At 40.3% G+C, this 21,927-nt stretch overlaps 1 protein-coding gene across 1 annotated transcript in view; it reads right to left on the reverse strand.

Moving 5' to 3' along the window:
- LOC117283223 (palladin-like) overlaps nucleotides 1-21,927 on the reverse strand; it is a 343,850-nt gene that overhangs the window by 12,714 nt on the left and 309,209 nt on the right. Inside the window, exon 11 of the mRNA XM_033765554.1 lies at nucleotides 5-82. Coding sequence (XP_033621445.1) covers nucleotides 5-82 — 78 coding nt within the window. The remainder of the gene's footprint in view (nucleotides 1-4; nucleotides 83-21,927) is intronic.

The raw sequence follows: 21,927 nt of genomic DNA on the forward strand, positions 1-21,927 counted from the left end.
CGGGAAGGGCGGCGAGGGCGGCGCGCGGGCCTCCTGCTCCAGGCGGATCTGGTTCTGCAGCTGCTGGATCTGCAGAGGGTCCCTGCGGGGAGACAGGGGAGACGTGGTCAGAGAGGGCCTGCGAGCCCGACCCCGAGGCTGCCCGAACTCGGCCGCCGACAGAGCTCTAATGAACCGTGACGTGGCCTCTCGGGGTCCGAGTTTCATACACGGCGATCCAAACCAGTTCACCGATCGTGATGAAACTTCTGACCGACTTCCAAGAGTGAGAAAAACCTGACAGGAGTGCTCAGCTTCTCACTTGTGGCCAACTTTTTTGAAAAAGAATTCTATCAGAACGAGAAAGTTACAAAATAAACCCACTTGACTTGTTATTTTTGCAATTTGGGTTAGTCTTGCTTGCCTGCTTCCTTGCTGTCAACTCTGCAATCAGTGACTGTACCACAGGCCGACTTTTATTTTCTGCATTTATTCCTAAAAAGCCTTTACTGTATGAAAAATTTTAAGCTGATGTGCCACTTATTTATACAACCTTAATACACACTAATATTTCACGGCTCAAACACAAGCAAACAAGGGACATCTGTTTTAACATGTTGGTGTCTATTATGCAACAGATTATTGATTTAAGTTTCCCAAATATTTTCCATTGAAAAGAGCAAGATCAAACTTTAATCTTTGAAATAAGAGCAAGCAGCTTTCAGTTAAGTAAAATCTCACTCTTTTACTCAAAAGCTTTCATGTTTTCAGTAAATTGTACATCTAAGGCTTTCTCCTTTCCTCAGGTCCCAATGGCTGTCAAATTGGAACAGAAGGTGGCACTATAATAAGCAAATAAAGCAGGGACAATCTTAAAAAAAAAAAAGATAAAACTATCCAATTTGAAACCTTTTAAAATAAAACAACCTCCCAAAACTTTCTTATGCCCTGACATCTAATCTGCAAAAAGAAACCAGACATTTAAAGCAATAAAAGGAATTAAAACTGCTAATAAAGTAAAAAAAGGATTTAGATCTGTTATCTAGTATCATTAGATGTGAGTTCACATCACCTTCCTGTGCATTTTGTCCCCTTTTGTAATTATCCAGTAAAACTATTACACTTAAATTCATAAAAAGACAAAGACATACTTTCCTGTGAACTTAAAGGAATAAAGAGGGGATAGTTCTGTGGTCTTAATCTGTGCAGAACATCAAAGATGCTTAACAACAGAGGATTCTGTGGAGTCCTACTGAAGTTAATTTCAGCATTTTTGAAGCAGCTATAGCACTGCTGGGCCCCACCACTGCCCAGATGTCTGTGTGGTTTGGGCAGGCCGTCCAGCACATGTGCGCATGCTTCTTGGACTTAGAAGAGCCCAGGGATAGAACTCATAAAAACCCCCACCGGCGCCAAAGCCCGTCATCCAAAGCACACTCATGCGGAATTCAGAGAGGCTCCTTCCTGATCTTCCTCCCTTTGTTACCCCTTTCATATTTCCCAACTATTGCAGAATGCATCCTATTTCTAGACACCCCCCCTTCCACGGATGCTGCACCTGGATGGGAGGCCATCTCTAAGGCGCTGCCACCCTCTCTGCCAGCATGGGTTCACGATGGCCACAGCCACAGCCCCAGCTGCTGTGTCTGAAGGTCTTTCCAGTGTGGCCTGGCAACTGCAAATAGCTGTGTGGTACGGATCTGCTGAGGCTGCCACAAACAACCTGTAGTCAGTGCTGTAGCTGGTGTGAGGATCCCTCTGTTCAGGGCAGGGAATGGCTCCCTGGAAGCCAGTCTTCGGAGAAGCCAGGACAAGAAAGCCAAGCTCTTACGATACTGGTTCTGACTTTCTCCACTCGGTCAGCCTACTCATTTAAGTAATGAAAAGAACTAACCAAATCTGCTAACCTGAGCTTATAGTGGCTGAAGTACACCGTCTTCTCAGTCCTCATTCAGCTGTTTTTATAAAGGTCTATTTTCACAGAGATAAAAAAGTAAAGAGAATAAAAGGTAGCAGAAAGTCAAGGTTGTCTGTGGCCTTTGGAAATTACTTAAAATTTATGTGTCATTAAAAAATTCATCAATTCTCTGGTTTCCCCATTTTTTCTGCTGTTTTTTTTTTACTCTTAACATGAAAGAGGGAAATGAAACTAAACTGAAGCTTTTGCAACTACTATGGAAGAGATAAAAGGTTAGGTTAAGCGTTTTAAATAGCCTTAGTCACAAGTACACTTTCAGTGTCATGTTGTTTAAATCTTTTGCTTTGCGCAACGAATCTGTCAAACTCCTCCCAATTTTTCTCCCCTCTCCTCACCACACCCCCGATTCAAAAGTCAAGAAATTACCCACTCTTACTCACCCTTCATATCTAGAATTAATGTTGTGATCCTGTGACAACCCATTTACAAACAGAAAATGAGGTTTTCAGTAGCCTGCTCAAAGTCACAGAGCAAATTATCTGCAGAGCCAGGTTAGAATCTGTCTGCCCCTGGCTTCTTTCATTACACCAGATACGCCAACATACATTCAAAACCTTGACCTTTGATGTAGTTTTTTTTTTTTTTAAATCTGGGTCCCATTTCCCGCCTAAGGACTTTATTCACTTTTATGCCTCTTTATAGCTATGGGCCCCAGGCTATTAGGATTTGAATTATCAGTTAAGGTTTTAAATATTGACATATGTCAGAATATATACAGTGGTACCTTGGTTCATGAACTTAATTTGTTCCACGATTCTTGAAAAGATGGCTGCAGTTGTGTTCGTGAGGTAAAGATGGCCATGTTTGTCATCCGATGCACAGTTTGCAAAGGCTTCTGTTTGTGAACCAAACTGTTCACAACAAAAGTGTCCATGAACGGAAGTAACACTGTATATGACTTCAAATTTTATTCTTTTTAGGATGAAATGGCACAGACATAAAAAGGTTCTGGAAGCTCAGGAAAGAAATATGTTAAGTAGTCCCTTAATGGAGTCTCCTCCTACATCATAGATAGTCAAGGTCCTCTGCCTATCCCCAAAAGTTTGCACAATGCTTCTAACAAGAATAATTTTGCAGATAGTTGGATGAGGCAAATATTTAGTTTGATAAGGATAAAGGGAGATGTAAATCCCAATCTGCTACTAGATTAATAACACAAGTTTGGAAAAAGTAACCAGACTAGAAACACAGGCCCAAGCAGCAGTGGAACAGGTGAAAAGGGGCCAGATTCGTGGTGCACTGTACCAGCTTGTTTCCCAGCTTGGCCAGCTCCTGGCAGTGGGGTGAAGTGGTGGGGGAATTAAATGAGCAGTGTCTGGTACATGATGTGGATTCAGAAACGTTCCACAGCACAAGAACATAACCACCTCAATCCTGCTGACTTTACAAGAGGAACCTTTAAAAAATGAGAACAACGTTCCACTTAGTACAGAGAATTTTCCTCTTCACTTGTTTCCCTGCCACGCGGCTGGCAAAGGAAGCGTGGTGACAGTGGGGAGGTGTGGAATGGGACGTGAACACAAGACCAGTCACAGGCCAAGCCCTGGACTGACTCGCTTACAGCAGCCTTCTGCACGGATTTTTACTGTCCTCAGTTTTTATAAAGTCTCCACAGGTTGGTGAAGTCAAGTAATGGGAAGGACTGGCTCATAAAGCCTTGTGCTGTGTCATTCTCCCCAAAGTGTTCAGTAAAAGTAAAAGGTGTGCTAACATGTTGTTATCACTATCTATCACTTTTTCTCTGGAGAACTGCTGCCCAAGCTCAAAACAAATGATGTGAAAGGAAACTTCTGGAAAACAACTTCTAGGTAAAATGGAAATTCCCAGGATGTCTCTCAGGACCAGCATCTGGATTGCAAGAAATAATTTGTGCCCTGATCACATTATTAAAGATGCAGTATTTGTGACTTTCTGCAGAAACTCTTGGGATCACAAAACTGGCAAACATTCGTGATTTAAGCATATGCTATTTATGCGTTCTCTTTCATTTTTGATTATGTAATACAGAAGCCACTGTATGATGAAGAATTGGTCCTGCTATTCATATGCCCTTGGAAGGCAAGGGCTGTAATTTCCAGCATGCTCATGACACGCAACCAAACACAGAGCATATGAGACGCATCACTGTCAAGGACAATATTTTTATAACTGTCAGGGTTCATCAGGCATATTCCCTAGGGCAGTCCTACACCAAAGCCCCCATGATGACTGGGAATTTTTAAAAATTTCCATATGAAAGTAGGTAAGTGAATAAAGGGAAGCTCCCACCAACAATTACTCTGTGGCTGAGACTAGCTCAGTGTCATATGTGTGAGAGAGCTCAATATACAGTGGACCCTTGACTTACAAACTTGACTGGTTCCTGAGGGCTGGTTGTAACTAAGTCAATACAGCTGAGATCTGAATGTTTACCTGGGTACATGCTATGCTATAGATAACAAGAGGCAAATGACCCTTTCATGAACCCGATTAATCCAAGTTGTTCGTATGTCAGGCCAGTCATAACTTGAGGGTCCACGTATTAATTCTGGGAATTTAAAAATGACTACAAAGGCTTTTGTTCAGGTGCTACTGATAAAGATCCATCTATGACTTTACTATCTTAATACTCCAATTGTCTTTTTATTCTATTATGTCTTATTTTGTGTCTTCATGTTATAGAAACTAGATTCACTGCAGGTGGGTCAATATGAAAGAATTTGCTTTGTTTAGCACTTATTATAGCCTCCTGGTAAAAGGTATACATAAATCACAAATCAGGTAAAGCTGGTGTCACATGTTTATAATCCCAGCAATTGGGAGGCAAGATCACCACTAGCTCGAGGACAGTCTTGGCTGCATAGTGAGTTCATGGCTGACTTCAATTACACAGTGAGACCCGTCTCAAAGACAGTAACAACAAAAAATTGTGAAGTTGAGAATAATCATTTATAAGAAAAATATAAGCCAAATTAGAGTGTATTGCACTAAGTTTAGAGGAAGTTATCAGTGCAGAATTAACTATTAATTAAAATACATTCCCCTAAGGTTGAAGGAGACAAGAAGAACTTAGATGGACTTTATGTTATATCAAATCAAAATTGACCACTGTTTGGGAATACGAAGGTATGTTTTTAACTAGTTTTACACAATGACATAGGTTTCTTTTTGTTTTTTGAGACAGGGTCTCATTATGTAGTTGAGACTGACCTGGAACTCACTATGTAGCCCAGGCTGGTCTTGAACTCATAGTGATCCTCCTGCCTCAGGCTCCGGAGTGCTGGGATTACAGGTGTGAGCCACCACACCCCACTTAAATCTGTATTTTCTTCTTCTTTTTTTTTCTTTTGGTACCAGGGATTGAACTTGGGTCCTTGTGCTTGCAGGGCAGGTGGCAGAACCACTGAGCTAAATCCCCGGCGACATAGGTTTCTTTACAAAGTCCCATTCTTTGATCTTTAATTCATTCTGAGCCTTTTTGTAAATTGTGCTCTCTGGACAAAGCCAGAACTAAACAGAATTAATTCCATGCAATGGCTCAAGGGAGAAGTGGCCTGAGCAGAATCAGCACATGATCTAAGTCTCTTTTAGAAAGATTTGTCCTTTGCACTTAGAGAAGAATATCTGGCTCCACACAGAAAGACAGTAGCTCTTTATGTCTTACCACATAAAGTTGATCTGTACTTGAAGTCATCCCATGTACCATGAGAAAGACAGAGGAGGAACAATTACTGACCAGTTCCTAATCCTCCTGGGAATCTCTTGCAAATCAAAGGACTGCTGCATCTGTCATGTGCACAAGGATGAGGATGGAGAGGCTGGGAAGACGGGGTTCTGCCTGGGGTCTGTGCTCATGTGAACCATCGTCAGAACAAGAGTCCTGAAGCTGGCTCCCCAGAGACAGAGGCTCCCATAGAGTCCTGCTCTAGGAAGGCTGCCGGAAGTGGTCTGAGGCACTTACAGCCCCAGCAAAAGACCAGGAGTGATATGGGCTGGGTCTTGAGGGGTCTGCAGTCTCCAGGTGACGACAGAATCCGAACGACGCGGGACACTGGTGTTTCGGCCTCGGCCCCTTTGGGGAAGGAATGTGAGGTCAGGTCCTACCAGCTTTACTAACTCAGCATCATCACAGTGAAATGCTGCAAGTGGTTTCACTTCTGCTGCTTCAAAGGCCAGTGAAAACAGCAGGAAGATATTAGCTGCTGAGTCTTATGAAAACGATGCTAATTTAGTGGACATTAAAAGCAATATAAATTGTTCCCAATTGAAAATGTTTGGTATTAATTCTTAACATAGACATGGTACATTTTTGAAGAAAAATCTGTTTTCCAATTTTTTTTTTGTCAGTGCTTGAGGCAAAATCAATGATCTCATTTCTAATTGGAACGCCAAAGAGAAGCTCCCTGTGAGACAGATGTTGAGAAACTTTGAAGCATTCAACATACAATTTGTCAGATTTCTAAGAACTGGTGGAAAAAGATGGACAAATACTTAACTTTCTGTCTTACAATGAAATAAAGAATTTGGCATATTTTAAAGTTTCACATAAATTTCTTCAACTTCCCATTTTATCATTATACAGATACTGGAATCAACCTGTCTGTCATTTCCACTGTAGCTCATGCTTGCTAAATTGAATATGGAGTTGGTACTTGTTAAAAATAAATGATCACTAAGGGCAAAGCGTTGTATTTTTTCAAACATCTATTATTTGCTCACCAAGTATCTTTACAAAATAGCGATCTCTTGTCTGTGCCTTATCTAAATATTTTTCTCTTCATTGTCTTCCTGTCTATTCACAGATAAACTATCCAATTAATATTGATTGAATTTAATTACCCCCCACCACAGATTTCTCTAAAATACAAAAAGAAATGATCTGCTGCATCAGGCTATATGGCATTTAGCAGCACATAGTTGCCTTTTTCTGAGAGTAATCTGAGAGATGAAGTCACTACTGTGTAGATTATTTTGCAAGAACATGAAGTCAATAAAATAGAGAAATGTTCAAATAGTTCAACACCAGCTGTACCATGAGAATTTCTGACTTGGATAGTTCACTTATCCTTCTGGGACAATTTCTGTACTTTAGAATGGAAATTTATAATGTAATATCTGTAGAGCCCTAGTAAGCCTGTAGATTTTTATGACCTGTCCTCTCTAGCCCTATGAAATCTAAACATTATGAAGATATTCATTTTGAAGTAACTAGTAAACAACCAAATCAGCCCAAATATGCTCTGTGTACACTGTTTTTACATCCGTTGTGAAAAATGTACGCCTTTTTTTCTGTAGATAGAATTTGAAGGCACTATGGAGGAAAACCAAAGTAATTCCATGGTAAATATTCTTATAAAAGAATAATTTTACTGTATGAATGATCATCACCTAATTGGTTAACATTAATTGCATCTCCCCCACCCTCCCAAACAGATATACCTATGGATAAATGCGACCCAGAAGTAGAGAAAAGCAGCTTTTGGGTTTTGTGGGTCTCCAAAGCTCCTGAGGGGACAGGGTTGGACATGGCTCTCCTCTAATGATCTTCCTCCAAGAAACATGAGATACAGTAAGCCAGGGACTTGGAGGCCACAGTTCTGTTGGTAAACTCTTCGCTTCTTTCCACCACAAATGTTTTTCATCCTTCAGCCTGATTTTGTAAATCTTCCAAAAATCCACTTAAGCTATTTTGTTCAACATAAAGACAGGGTTATGTTGTGTCCAAGATCTGGAACCCGGGGGTCCCACTGCCTCTCTGTGCTCTCTCCAGCATGTGACAACGAGCTGCCAGCCCCTCGTTCTTGAAGCATGCTTCTCACCTGTCATCACTAACACAACTACCCTTGTTCCTACTGCTGATACTATGCTTTATTTCCTTCACTCGTTCCTTTTCAGCTCTGAAATGAATACGGAGTTCCACCAAGATCCAAATTTCCTTTTTGCTCCTCTTTGCATAAGGAATCAGCGGCTGCACCGTCCCTCCCTCCCTAACCTAACCAACCCAGCCTCAGCCGAACGGTAACTGTGTCACCTCTTCCGTATGATGTCAGTGTGTCTCTTCCCTTCAAACCCAACACATTTCAGAGGCTCTCACACTCATCTAATGTCTGCCCCTAAAAATGTCTGATATTCAAAATCTCCACATTTGGAACCCCAAAAGCCTAATAATCTTGTATCTCTCCCTTTTTTTTTGTCATTCTCCCGAATTAGTCTGTTTCACAAACTTACCCTGGGTTTTTCTTTCTCTTGGCCTGTTTTCATGCACTACCCTCTTTTAAAAGGCTCACTTCTGCCAGTTTCTATCTGTTCCCTAGGGTGTCTTCATCCTTTTTTGCCCATCCATGTTTATCTCTTCTTGAAGCCCTGCCCAATAGTTTCTAGTAGTCTTCCTCTCTCCTCTAAGCCCACTAGGCTCGTCCGGCACTGTCGAGATGTGGCAGCAGCAAAATCATCCCTTTTCCCAAAAGAGGAGAGCCAGGCTTACGTTCTTTGTATTATGTGTGCAGTGCTTTTCACACAGATGTCACTAAATACCTATATCCTTTGATGTAGAATGTGGGAAAGGGAACTGTGTCTTATAGTAAAGTGTTAAAAGCATGCATATCTGTCGGAGTTAACTGACAGTACTTCTATCTGTAGCTTTTCCATGTCCAGAATATGAAGCTGTCATTGGCAAATGAAAGCATCTGTGAACCTGGAAACAGTTCCTAATTTGGCATACAGGAGCTACTCCATCACATTCCAGGCAGTGGCAGCCTGTATCAGTGCCCGTTTTCCATTTTATGTGGTTATCAGTCAAAAAAAGCATCAGGTTTATATTTGCCTTGAGCAGAGGTGTTCCAGGGATATTTTCAGTACTGAGAACTGTAGTCATCTCTAGGGAGTTCTTTTCTTTGATAGGATCTGCTCTTCCCATCACTGAACTGTTCTCTAGCCAGTCTTTGGATACACAGAATGTCTCCTGAGATAACAAAATGGGCCCTGTACGGACAGAGGGAATGATTCCCTGTGTCCACTGTGCAGCAGTCCATAAAGACCCGACAGAGTAACACTACCAGGGCTGCACTGGGGCTGGAATCAGAAGCACTGATGTCTGTCAGGACTCATTTTGCCAGTGTTGTGCAAGTACCGCCTGAAGTTGCTAATGTGGGTACTGGGTAGGATGTGTAGGCAGAGGCCATGCTTTCTCTGGAAGGAAAAAGAGGTTGTTGATTGATATCAAGGCAATAAGTATTCACAGAAGCAGGTCATGATTTGCTAATAGGTGGAAAATTGAATGAATTCCTTCTTAAAATCAGTTGCCTGAAACTGCAAGTTGCGTGGAAATCTATTTTTATTATCTGCCACTGGCAGCAGCAATCCTTTACAAATCTGCTTTCACCCTACTCCTGTGAATCTGCCAGATATAATCCCCCACCCCTGGTAAAGAGGGTGATCTTGTGACTCAGGATTAGCCAATCACTGTATGGCCTCATCAAATCATCCAGGAATAACTACAGAATCAGGTCAGGCCAGGCCATTCAGGGCCTTTCTCGGAAATTCTTTCTGTACCAAAGAGGGGAGAGAAATGTCTTTCTTTGTCCTTTAAGAACTAAAAGGACAGAATTTCTGGAATCTCTGCCCATTGTGGAAGATTCTATAAAAAGGAGGCCAGTACATAAAAGAGAAAGCAAGTGGAGAGTAAACAATGAAGGGAGAAAGTTAAAACTGGATACTATTTTGGCACTTAGCTCCAGCTAACCCTCAGAACAGATTTATCTCTGAATTCCATGCAGAAATCAGCTGTCTGCCTCTCTTTTTTTCTTTCTTTTTAAAAAGTTAGTTCAAATGGTTTCTAATGCCAATTTCTTTATTTTACAGTTATAGAAGTGGAAACACAGAGAGATTAACTTGACAAAAATTACCAACTGGTTGATTGATATCAAAGGCCTGACAAGAACATCTTGGTGGTAAGAACAACACTAAAAATTAATAGCCTGTCTGAAACTGATAAACAATCAATGGACAGATTTATATATGGTTCACGAAGTTACAAAGAAACAAAAACAAGTGTTGAAAGTGTTCATCCCTAGAAAGTTAAGACTAGGATGAGGTGGAAAGAACGTTTGCATTTTACAGTCTATACTGTTTGAATTTAAAAAACCATATAAAATTTAACATTAACAGTTGAAATGACTTAAAATATATAGAGCTGGGGGCCCAGCTCTGTGTAGATTACTTTGGCAGGATTGTGAGGTTCTCAGCACTATCAAATAAACAAATTCTAAAAGTCTGTATCTTAAAAGCACACCACAGAAGAAGATATAGATAATACAGCGCTATCGTCTTAGCAACTAAATATCCTGGAATACTGAAAAGGGGATCCATTTATTCATTCTGTATCTTTAAAGCCACCAGGGGAGGCCTTCTCCAGAGAATTTAATCAATCATGAACATTTCTGCTACTACTAGCACCAAGAGCATTACTAATGGCCGTACTTACTATGATTCTAAGTACTGCTGAGCACTTGCTATGCACCAATACCATTATAAGGGATTTACCTACATGCACTCATCTCATCTTATAAAAACTTCAGGAAAAAAGCCACGTTTATGGTCCCCATTTTACAAAGGAGGAAGCTGACGCATAAAGATATATTAAGTGGTCTAAGGTTCCACAGTTGAAAGCTGAAGAGGTCTGGGTCATGACTGCCATGGCTCAGTGCCCCTACTCAAGGCCACAATTTATCTAGGGCTTAGCCTGGGTACTGTGACTCTCCAGCCACAGAGGACCATCCTAATTTGAGTTCCTCCCCAGACTGCGGCTCATCCTGCTATCTCTCTCCTCTCTGTTTCTGTGTTACGAGGCTGTAAACATGGCAGTGCCGCTTAAAGTAGATCCTGAAGACATTCCAGGTGTATAACTTTTAGGTAGCACCTCAGATGCTTAAAAACTTTTATTTGTTGGAGAAGCTAACAGAATATACAAAGCAACTTGAAGGAGTTGGTTTTGCAACTAAGAAATTAAATTTGCTTCCAGAATTTCTTTCAGTTTTGGCACCACTGACCAGCATTTATTATATTGAGAAACCATTGAATGCTTAGTCTCTACTAACTAAACATCATTTACAGTTGTACAATATAAGTAAAAAAAAAAAGGTAGTAGGTGGCTAGGAAGATGAGACTTATTGGAAAAGGTTCTCAGCTCATACTGAGCAAGTAAAATCTGAATCTAAATTTCTGGGAATCAAAGGACACATGACATGGCAGCAGTAAATACTACCGATATTTTATCATGCAGGTTTCTATATACTTATAGTTTTATTCCCCACCCTCCTATTTGAACAAGGTGTTTGTTGTAGTAAAAGTAAATTACTAAAAAGAACAAAGTCTAAAGAAATTGGAATTAAACTCTTAAAACGGCTTTGGCTTTAAAATCACAGCTCTTTTGAACTCTTCCTGCTGCAGATACACTGAGTGTATTCCCTGGCAGAAGTGACCGAGCCGTCGATTATCTGTGTGGCCTTGGCTAGAACACTTTCGGTCTGAATTTCTTCATTATCTGAAATAAAGTTTGGTCATTTTTAAATAGTTTTCTTTAAATACTTTTAAAAGTCCCTTAATGCTATAAAAACCATTATCTAGCCTTTCAAGATTGTACATCTGAATATTACCAATATTACTCATCTGCTATGTTGCTCAATCTCTTGAGAGATTATATCACTAACTATGCTGAAGTGCAGGAATATATTTTTGCATGCTGATGAGCTACATCAATTTATAGATTTTTTTTCCAAATTCCTGTTAACATAAGTCCATCACTGAAGAACTAAACATTTCTGAATAAATAATACTCTGCCAATAACATTTTCTACATATTTTGATCTCATAAGGATAAATAAATGAAAGGAATGCACGGTTGGCTCTGGTCCTGGAGTAATTTATTTCCCTTAAAGGTCAACCATTGCTAGTTTAAAAGTTAATAGCCAGGATACACAAGCCAAGGTTTCTGTGGTGTAAATGCAGGCCTTGCCTGGTCACCAGGCAGGCTCCCATTCCAACTTCTGCTCTGAAGACAGAAGAAGTTCCTGAAAAAACTCAAAAATGTATTCTGGCAAGCTCAGGAAATGTAGCTTACCAGCATGAATTAAGAGCTTTGAGACCATGAAAAAAAAAAAGTTGCAAATTTTAAGTGGCTTTCACCCTTCTTAGCTTTTGACCAGATAACTTTGACATTCCTTAGAGGCCAAAAGATGAGAACCACTAATGAAAGAGCTGACTAACCTTTCCCCTTAGGAGGCAGATCCAATTTTCAGCAGTAAATGAAATCTATCTAATGCATCTTGGGAAGAATTATTACACATGAGGTTCCCTCCTGAGAAATGACTAAAACCACCAAAAACAATTCTTAGATAAAACAATCCAATTTTAGTGTAATTACTCTTAAAAATGAGAAATTTATAATAGCTACATGAAGTTTCCAGCATCATTATAGATGGCTCTGTGTGTGCAAGAGTTTTTTTTTAATCTGGCACTCTATCAAATGGAGTACTTTATAATATGGTAGCTAGTAATATAATAATGCTTCAGGGCTGGGGATTTAGCTTAGTGGTTTGGTGGTTTGGTTCAATCCCCGGTACAAAAAAAAAAAAAAATTAAAATAAATAAAAATGCTTCAAAATCTTGAGATGGCTTTTGAAACAAAATTTTGTAGTGCATACAGTTGTAGTACTAAGCTTATATTACATGTATGTAATGAAGCTTGCTGCATGCCACATCTGGGTTTCATGACGATACTATAAGATTACACACTGTTACAAGAATGTAAGAGTTCGTACTATAGTACTTCATTTTGGGAAGTTGTATATACACCTGCATGAATGCGATCATTATTTTAAAATTTAAAACAAACGGTGTAGAAAGTCACTGTATATTATCAGGCTGATACATCTGGTAGCTATCGCACCAGGGGCCACCGCCAGAGTTTAGATTAGGATGTCCTCCACTCTGAGTGTCTCGGGTAGGGACACCAAGGTAAGAACACCTTTAATCTTTCAAGTCATTTCTAACAAGATTACAAGTGAATATTCCAAAGAACAATGGAAAGTTATGCTCCAAGTTTCAGCAAAGGTGACCTCGTCCCTGAAGGGTGAGGAGGAAGGATGCGGAGCTGACTGTCCAATAGCTTTATGTCCCTGTAATGCAGCCTCAATGCGAGTGTGTACATCGACAGTGTGGATGACTGACTAGATGTAGTGCTGTCGGCATAACACTCATTTTCGGGTTTCAATGTGATAAGATGATTTTCTAAGGACTAGTCCTAGGTAAAAATGATAGAGCGTATTTATTGTACCTTTCTCCTTAACTTGGCCTTTCAAATATCATCTCACCTCTTGATTGTGGCCACTAGTAAAGAAGAGCTTATCTTTGTTCTCGCAAGTATAAGCAGTTCCTACCAGGGAACAGACATTAATAAGTAGTTTTGTGGTTAATACCTTCTGAATGAGACAGGGTTAATGCAACAGATACAAGTATAGAAACATAAAACTTGAATAGTAATTTTTTCTTGCTGAGGTATATTTTAATCTCTAAAATATTTATCTGAAGAGTAAATTGAAGATCCACAGAATTTACAAAAATGTCAAAATAAGCCAGAGACATTCAAGTTATTTGTGATATATGTTAAAGACCTAATAGACTGAACATTCCTCCTTTTGGCTTTCAGGTGCAAAATACCAGCATATTTGCAACTCTTGCTGCGTGGTATCGTTGAGGCATCAGGACACTGAAAGGGCCCTCTGTCCTTCGCTGTGTTTTGCTGTGGAGGCAATTCTAGGAGGGAAGTGCTCCTGGCCTGTGTCCTCTCGTGAGGAGTAGAAGTGGTAGGTGGACCTAGCTCAATCCCGCTCTCCTTTTGTCTTCTCATTTTGGTTTCGCTGGCAGGGGATTTTTTCTCTTTTCTCTGTGTGTATGTGTGAGCTGTGGTGGGGCATGGGGCCTGCCCTTTTGGGGCATGTATACTGGCAGTGAATGGAAGTCAGCATGTTTAACTCTGGAGTGAAGCTCATCCGGCCAGACCATGCATCCCCTTCCTCCTCTGAGATCTCTGCGGCTGTCTCTGAGAACTCTGATGCTGTCTCTCAAATTGTCTCAGACGTGAGCATAGAGAATCAAAAGTTCTCCTCAACTGCATCAATCATGCCCTTTACTGGTCTGAAAGATCCCTAGACTTGTGAGATTTCTTGCTAATGAATTAGTGAGTTTTTAAGCTTATAGCCATTATTTGTTCAGCCTTTATTTGGAGACTGGTAAAGAGATGAGAAGCGAATGTGACCTCAAATGTATTCAGTGCTTTTGGGGGAGAAGTCTGAGGACCTCCCGTTGGCATCTCAGCATGCGCCTTTGACGGCAGGGTCTCAGTCCCTTACCTAAAGGATTTAGAAAGAGCTCCCCCCACTTCAGCTGCTAGGTATCCCTAAGCAACTCTGGTAAATGAAAATTTATGCATGTCCGTTCATTTCCAATGGAGCTTTAACATCCCTTTCTCCTCCTGAAGATAGAGAACAGCTTCTTAGCTGCTTTTATAATCGCTTTAATTCAGCTGATCCAAACACTGTACTTAGTTAAAATTTCCTCTACAAAATGGCTGGTAACAGTTTTAGTTTGTTGCATTTAAAAAAAATACTGCCATCAGGCTTTGATTATGAAAATGATCAGAATGGTTAAAGGCAAAGCGTCATATAAGACTGCAATCAACAACATATTCTTTGTGGCCAACAAAGTCGAAGTTTTGCCTGAGAGAATTAAAACACAATGATTATTCCTGAAAATCTGTAGTGTAGTAGTTATCATAAAAACTTTTCTTTTAAAATCTGCACTCGTAATTAGAATACCTGCAGACATTTCTGTGCAATTCTTTTTCTCTTTTGACATTAAATACTATTTCTTAAAGTGGTAACACATACGTGATAAAAAGTAGAAAACAAACCTAAAAACCTTCCAAACACTACTGGAGTTGCAGAAACACGAATCTCCACACAACTCACTGTTACTATTTCCTGAGTTCCCTCCCGAGCTATCCCAGACATAAGCACACAGAGGTACAATGTAGGGTAGTCCTGTTGCTCTTCAGACCAAGATTCTTTTGAACACAGACTTCCATATTGAATACACTAATTTGATTACTCCGTGTATCCCCGACACTCCTGACAGCACTTACTAGTTATGCACGTAGCTGAGACCAAAGTCCTTGGAAGTAATTAGTTTTGAAGTTTCACTTAACTGAATATGGAGATGGAACAGATAAAACCTTAAATTTGTCTCCGTTAAAAAAAAATCTTTCTTAGGTATCAGTCTCACTGTGCATTATTCAGGCCATACTTCTGATTTTAGCTGCAGTGGTTACTGTGTCCTGGGGGAGAGATGTTGTCATCTGGAGCCTGTGCCAAAATATTATTTGAAGTACATAGAAACCAGCTTCTTCAGTTTTTTTTCATTTCTATGGGATTGCATTTTTAAATAATGAAATTCTCGTTTAAAGACAAATGAGAATCTCTGTAATCACTTTGATAATTGAGGAAGTATTTGCCTCAGGGTGAAAATAAGTTTTCATGATACACAGCAGTTTACTCCCCAAAGGGCTCATTTAATACCAGTGTGGGCAAGAGGGGGTACTCTCATCTCTCTCAAACTCATTTTCTTGTTTTATTTACTTCACAGCATTCACTACTGAAATTATTCCATTGATGGATCTCTTTTCCTACTTTTTCCCTAAATGTCCAGCTCTCTACCCCTACTCCTAATACCAGTCCAGGGAGATCAGTGCCTTAAGAAGGGGTCTTCTTTTTGTTTTTGTTTTGTGGTTCAAGATCTAGAATGGGGTCTGGTGTACAGTTCTCCAAGGAAAAAACTCCATTTCTAGAACCAGGGTTAACTCTTATTACTGTTACTTGGTGTATAAGTTAGCAGCAGTTTTCAGGTATGAAAAGACGAAGATGACTATTCAGAGTATTTTATGTTGCGTCTGCTATATTGGGCTTGTAGAGTAAGGGTTTGTGCCTCCCTGACTATCTACCTCTTCACCTGCACTACTTAGTGTGGTGGCCACTGGCTACGTGTAGCTTTCGAACACTCGAACTATTGTTAGTCCAAACTGAAGATATGGTGCAATATGTAAAATACACACCAGATACTGAAAATTTAGTTCAAAAAGTGAATGTAAGATGATCTCATTACTAATTTTTAATATATTGGGCTAAATAAAATATTGTTAAAATTAATTTATTTGTTTCATTTCCCTTTTAAATGTGACTACGGGAACATTAAGGTTGCTTATGTGGCCTACATTGTGATTTATACTATATTTCTGCTAGATAGCGCTCCTGGAAGATTCTCACAGGGTTATTGTCTCTGTCCTTCTAGATGTTTATTAGGTGCTCTACCTAATGGGAATCACACCAGAGAGCCTTAGAGTTTAAAAACATGGATTCTGAAGGACCAATATCATCAGACAGTGGCAGTGGTCTTGTCCACGACAGTGGCAAAAAGCTGTCCTCTAATTTCTTACTCATTTTCTCATTTATTTGCTGACTTTGCAGCAAGTAATAGCCGAATTGATTCTAAGATGGTTGCTCCAACTGTTCCCCTCTTCTAAGATGCTCTCGGATGGTTGGTCTGTTTGGGGCACCTTTGGTGCTACTCATTGTGATGGGTGTGAACACCCCTGTCCTGTGAGCATTCTCTGGCGGGCAGCTGAGAGACTCCATTTCCCAAGACAGCCTTGCTCTGTTCAGGTCACACTACCAGGCCAAGGGTATGCAGCTGGTTCTCCTGGCTGTAGTGAGCAGGGACATCAACCTGTCCTGGGGAACAGGTTGTGATCTCTGAAGACTTGGGGAAAAGGGCAGAAGATAGTTGTGATAGGAAGATGAATTTTTATCTCACATGACGTATCATATAACCTCTGGATCATGCAAGAGAGCAAAAGCAAAAATACTGAAACATGTCAGTAAGAGGGGATGACCAAGTACAAAGCTAAAGTATTACATTTAAATAAAGTCACAGGTATTTTTCTCCCATTTATACAAATACTTAAAATTGGTGCAAAAGTATAAAAACAATAGTCTACTGTTTTAGGATGCACAGGCTGTTTTTATATTTAGAGTAAGTTTAGGGGGATAGAAGAGACTCTAGAGTGAATAGTGCCAGGCACTTATCTTGCTTCCGTATTAAAGTCCACTAGGAAAAGCTAAAACAACCTTCTCAAGCAAGGTGTTCTCAACCCAAACACCACTATCCCAGGAGAAACCTGCCAAGATGAAGAGAGATTATAAGAGATACTTTCTTCATACTCAAAAGGTGAAATTTTAATAATACTATTATTTATGCTTGAACAAACTTTATAGAAAAAAACCAAGATGCTTGGAAAAAATTCATAGTACATTGAGTGTATAACTTAAAAAAATGCCTCCTGATATTATTAACTTAGTTTAGCTAAATATAGTTAGCAGACCACATGCTTCGTAGCACACTTCCCCCTGGGACCCAGCTAATATAAATAAAACAAACGAAGAGAACCTGGCGCCGCTCCGTGAACATTACGTCATTCTTCCAGATTAGGAAAACTTGATTCAGACCTGAAATTTTGCTCTAAATCATCAAGAGTTTAATTTTCAGTAGGTAACTCTAGACAGGGAACTGCTCTCACCACAAGGGCTACTGACGTGGGGGGAAAGGTAACACTGGTATTTTCAAGAACAAAACAACACAGAGAACATCTACAGAGTGTGTTTAATTCCCCAGAGAAGGTACATTTAAGAAAGCATATTTTATGTTCTCAAAATTTTTGTTTTTTATATATTTTCGAACACAGAAACAAAATACAACGAATAGAAGAAAAAGCAGAAATTCTTAGATTCTTGATTTATAATAATTCCAACACTGGTCTGGGCAAAGATTTTTGTATCTGACCTTACGGAGGTGACGTGAAGGGTAAGAAGCTATGTCAGAGTTCTCCTTTGCCTCCCCTGGAGGTGGTGTCTGATATTAGACTGCTCTTGGTTATCTTTTCTGCTCTATTACCCTATTAACATGTTACCTGATTTAAGCTTCCTAGTATGAAAGATAAGATTTATAAAGTTAACATTGTATGTGTAGAATAAAAATCCACCAAACCACTTCCTTAAAAACTACCTTTTCATGGATATAAGTAGAATTATTAATCACTTTACTGATTCTACTTTTCTCTCCTCTTGTGTAAGGACTATTTTCATGAGAAATAAGCAAGAAAAAGTTGAAGAAAAATGTTTTAAATCTAAAGTCCACAATTGTTTAATAGTGCTGACAAAGTTGATGCCACATTCTAAAGCAATTTATAAATTTTGACGTACTCTCTATTATTAACTTAATATACTAATGCAAGCAATGACAGGTTTTTTATACTGTGTGCTCCCTTGAGCAGTGAGTATATAACAATCTTATCACTGATTTCTCATGTTCCACTTTGGTGAGGGAACACAATCAGATTAATCAATGACACTATTCAAGAAAATGTGGAGGGTGTGGAGTGGCTATCAGATAACGGGTGTGGAAAGAAGAAAATCTGGTCTGGAAAATAAGTGAGGACAGTTCTAACAGTTCCAAGTTTATACTTCCAAATCTGTTATTGAACTTTTCCATCAACATTTACTTTTCAAAGGAAAGAAAAATAAATATACCTGAATCTCATTCACTTGCTCTATCCTGGACAGAGGATGATCCTCATTGTTTTCCATAAACGGCATCTATACTGGGAAGCTGGAAAGTAATTGAGTTTAAGGACTCAACTTTCTAACTCCAAAGGTCGCTCCCATCACCTGGAGGGTTTTGCTTATGTATCTTTTACTGACCTAGGAATTAAAGGTAATGATCTACTCTTTACATGTGTAGGCTCTGGGATTAAGACTGCTATATTTAAATTTTAGACTCTATTTTTCCCTGATTACTTAACCTCTCTAAACCGAGTCTTCATCCTTCAAACAAGGGTCATGTGTTTAGAGCATGCTTGAGCAAGCCTTCAATAAGTGTTAGCTGTTAATATTCAGGATATGCGTGTAAGTGTGTGCGTGTGTGTGTGTGTGTGTGTGTATACCCTTTCCTTGGGGACAAATAATGCCCTAGAAAGGACTCTGGGACAACAGGCAAAGCAACTCTCCTAAAATAAAATGTGCCATCATCTCACTAATAGTTTGTAATGACAAAGTCATGTAATGTCAAGATATACTTACAAATTAACAAAATTTATGTATCATCGGGTACTAGAGTGTACAAGAGATTAGTTGAAATAAAGCCTTAATAACAAAATCACTTATTATAATTTAAAGCATTTATCTTAGGGTAGACTTAACATATTGACTCCCCATTTTGTTGAGCTCAGAAGTCCCTTTTCAACATTAGCCCAGACATCCTGTAAAGTTAAACATTAACTAAAAAGGTAAGCATGAGTACAGTTTATTTTCTGTGGATCAAGTTGTGGTCAGCACAAATACAAGTGAACAAGTTGCTTCCCTCCTGTCCAGGAAAACTGTCCCCTTATACACTGTCATTGTAGAAACAGAAAAAACATCTATTAAAAATGAGCTTTACTGGAAAAAATTCAGCTGGCATTCTCTTTTCCCCTCCGCCGTCTGTTTTCATACTGCTCTTACATATGTGCTTTACTAAATATAGTAGGGAACGGGGAGCTGAACCTTGGTCTGACAGAGGCAGTCAGACTAGGCCATTTTCTCCCACCTTGTGCCCAAAGGTAGCTGCCCTTGACTGATGGCAGGAGATGCCATAATCCAGAAAAAGCGCCATGCTCTGTGAGACACTGACCCTGTTGCACTGTTGGCTCTTCTTGGCCCATCAGCCTCCCTGCCTATGAGATCGGCATACTGCCTTCTTCTGACTCAATCCACTGCGGTGCCTGTGGAACACCTGGGAAATACTTTTTTTGGCTTAGTCAAGTTATGCATTTCCCCACCTCATATATCCACCCAAGGTTTATACAAGAGCTACAGTTCTAACGTTTCAGTCTAAAGATCCTAGACCATCCTACCACCCTTGACCAGCTTGTCCAAGCAAGGTCTACATTGGTTTGTTTAGGGTCTGTTTATCCCACTAGGCTACAGTCTCCACAAGGGCAGGGCACACATCTGTTTTACTCAGTAATAGGCCAGGCACACATTCCAAGAATGGACGAATGAATCAGTCAACGAATAAGAAGTGGCTAACATTTACTGAACAGTTACTGTGTGGTTTTGGACAATTAATCCCTTTCTATCTCAGTTTTTTCATCTACATAATGGGATAATAACAACCTATTGCCAGGGCCTGTGTGAAGACTGCAAGAGAACAGGGTTTGGCACAGAGCTGTGTGATGTCAGCTGTTGTCAGAGTCCTCTCTTCCTCCTTGCTCCGTGCACTGTCACTGACCTTGTTTCACAAGTCAGAACCCCCTTCCTCCACGCTGCAAGGCCTGCCTTTTTCCCCCTCTCCTACACATCGCCCACGCAGCCCCAAGAGTTCCAAAACCCACCTCTGATCTTGTGATCTGATTTCACTGCCCACGATAGCTTCCGCTTGCTTTCAGGATGAATTCCAAAGTCCTTAACCTGGCCCAGTAGTCCTGGCTTTTCCTCCGCTGGCTAGGCCCCGGGTTTCAGTCCTATCCTTCAGGACCAGGACTACTCCTGACTCAGCATCTCTCTCCACCTCCGATTCAGCTTTCAGATGCCAGCTCCCACGTCACTTCCTGAGGAGAGGCCCATTCTGGGCTCCTAAACTGTTCCGGGCCCTTCAGTTTTCTGTCCTGGCACATTTTCTCCCAGCATCTGCTACACAGGCATCCTAAATGCCTATCTGGTCTCTGAGTCCATGCATCCAGGCCGTGAAAGGCCCTTTCTAGCCTCAGAGAAATGCAAACCAGGAGGGAAGTGAGTATGGGCTGGTGTAGAGACATCTGGGACTTTGTGTGGAGATTTCAGTGTAGCCTTTTCTGGGCTTCACTTTGGTCATTTGTAAAAACAACCTGTACTAAATTTTTAAACCCAACCATACTTTCAAACAAAGTCAATTCTGTGTGCACATGCAGAAGGGTAGGCAATTCTGCTGGCTGGAAGAGTTACCATGGGAGACGTTCTAAGCTGTTGCTACTGCTCCTCTCCCCTTCCCAGCATTAGTTAGTGGGGTGTGAATCTCTCTTTTACAATACCAATGCAGTCTTCTCTGTTTTTCCCAAATAGCTAACATTATGAAAACATATGACATCTAACAAGTAAACTTGACTGTTTTGGGGGGAAAAACTTAATAGTGAATATTACTAAAAATAAGGCAGAAGAAAATTCCTGGTCAAACTCCTATCTACTGATAGCGAGCAGTCGACTAAACACAGTGTATCGTCCTTCCAACCACAGGCCCTTGTACATGCTCCTGATGTGGGGGTGGCCTCCCTCTTTCATTCTGTCTTCTTGCTCATTGCCTTCAAGGAACTTAACAAATACTCAAAGAACTTGTACTGCATCTTAGGCACTAGGCTCAGGCCTGGAAATTGAGTAGGGATACACAGCACTGTGTGTCTGATAAAACGTATTTTTGGTGTTGCTGGTCAGAGGTGTGCAGTGGGGGTGTGCTGCATCTTAGCTCCTCCATCTCCTCAGCCTTTCCTGGCAGCTTCTATGCATACCTCTCTCTCCAAACTCAGGCAGCCACCCAAAGTCAGCAAAGCTAGACGGGTGAGAAAGCTGTCCTCAGCCTCGGAGCGCTTTGCCCACTGGACCACTCTCTCTGCCTGTGACAGTGAGTTATTGACTCCATTTTCCGGAAGAACTTAACACATTTCCAAGAGACCAGAAGTGAGATAGACTGGTTTGACACAGATTATTTTGCTAGATGGGACTACTAGTTGGAGTTTTCATTAATGTCACCTATGTGCTTATCATATGGGGATAAAAAGCTATAATTTTCTCACTTATAACTTATTAAAGTGGTAAATT

Source organism: Fukomys damarensis, unplaced genomic scaffold (assembly GCF_012274545.1).
Source record: "Fukomys damarensis isolate Sample0158 unplaced genomic scaffold, DMR_v1.0_HiC HiC_scaffold_18, whole genome shotgun sequence".
Taxonomy (NCBI): domain Eukaryota; kingdom Metazoa; phylum Chordata; class Mammalia; order Rodentia; family Bathyergidae; genus Fukomys; species Fukomys damarensis.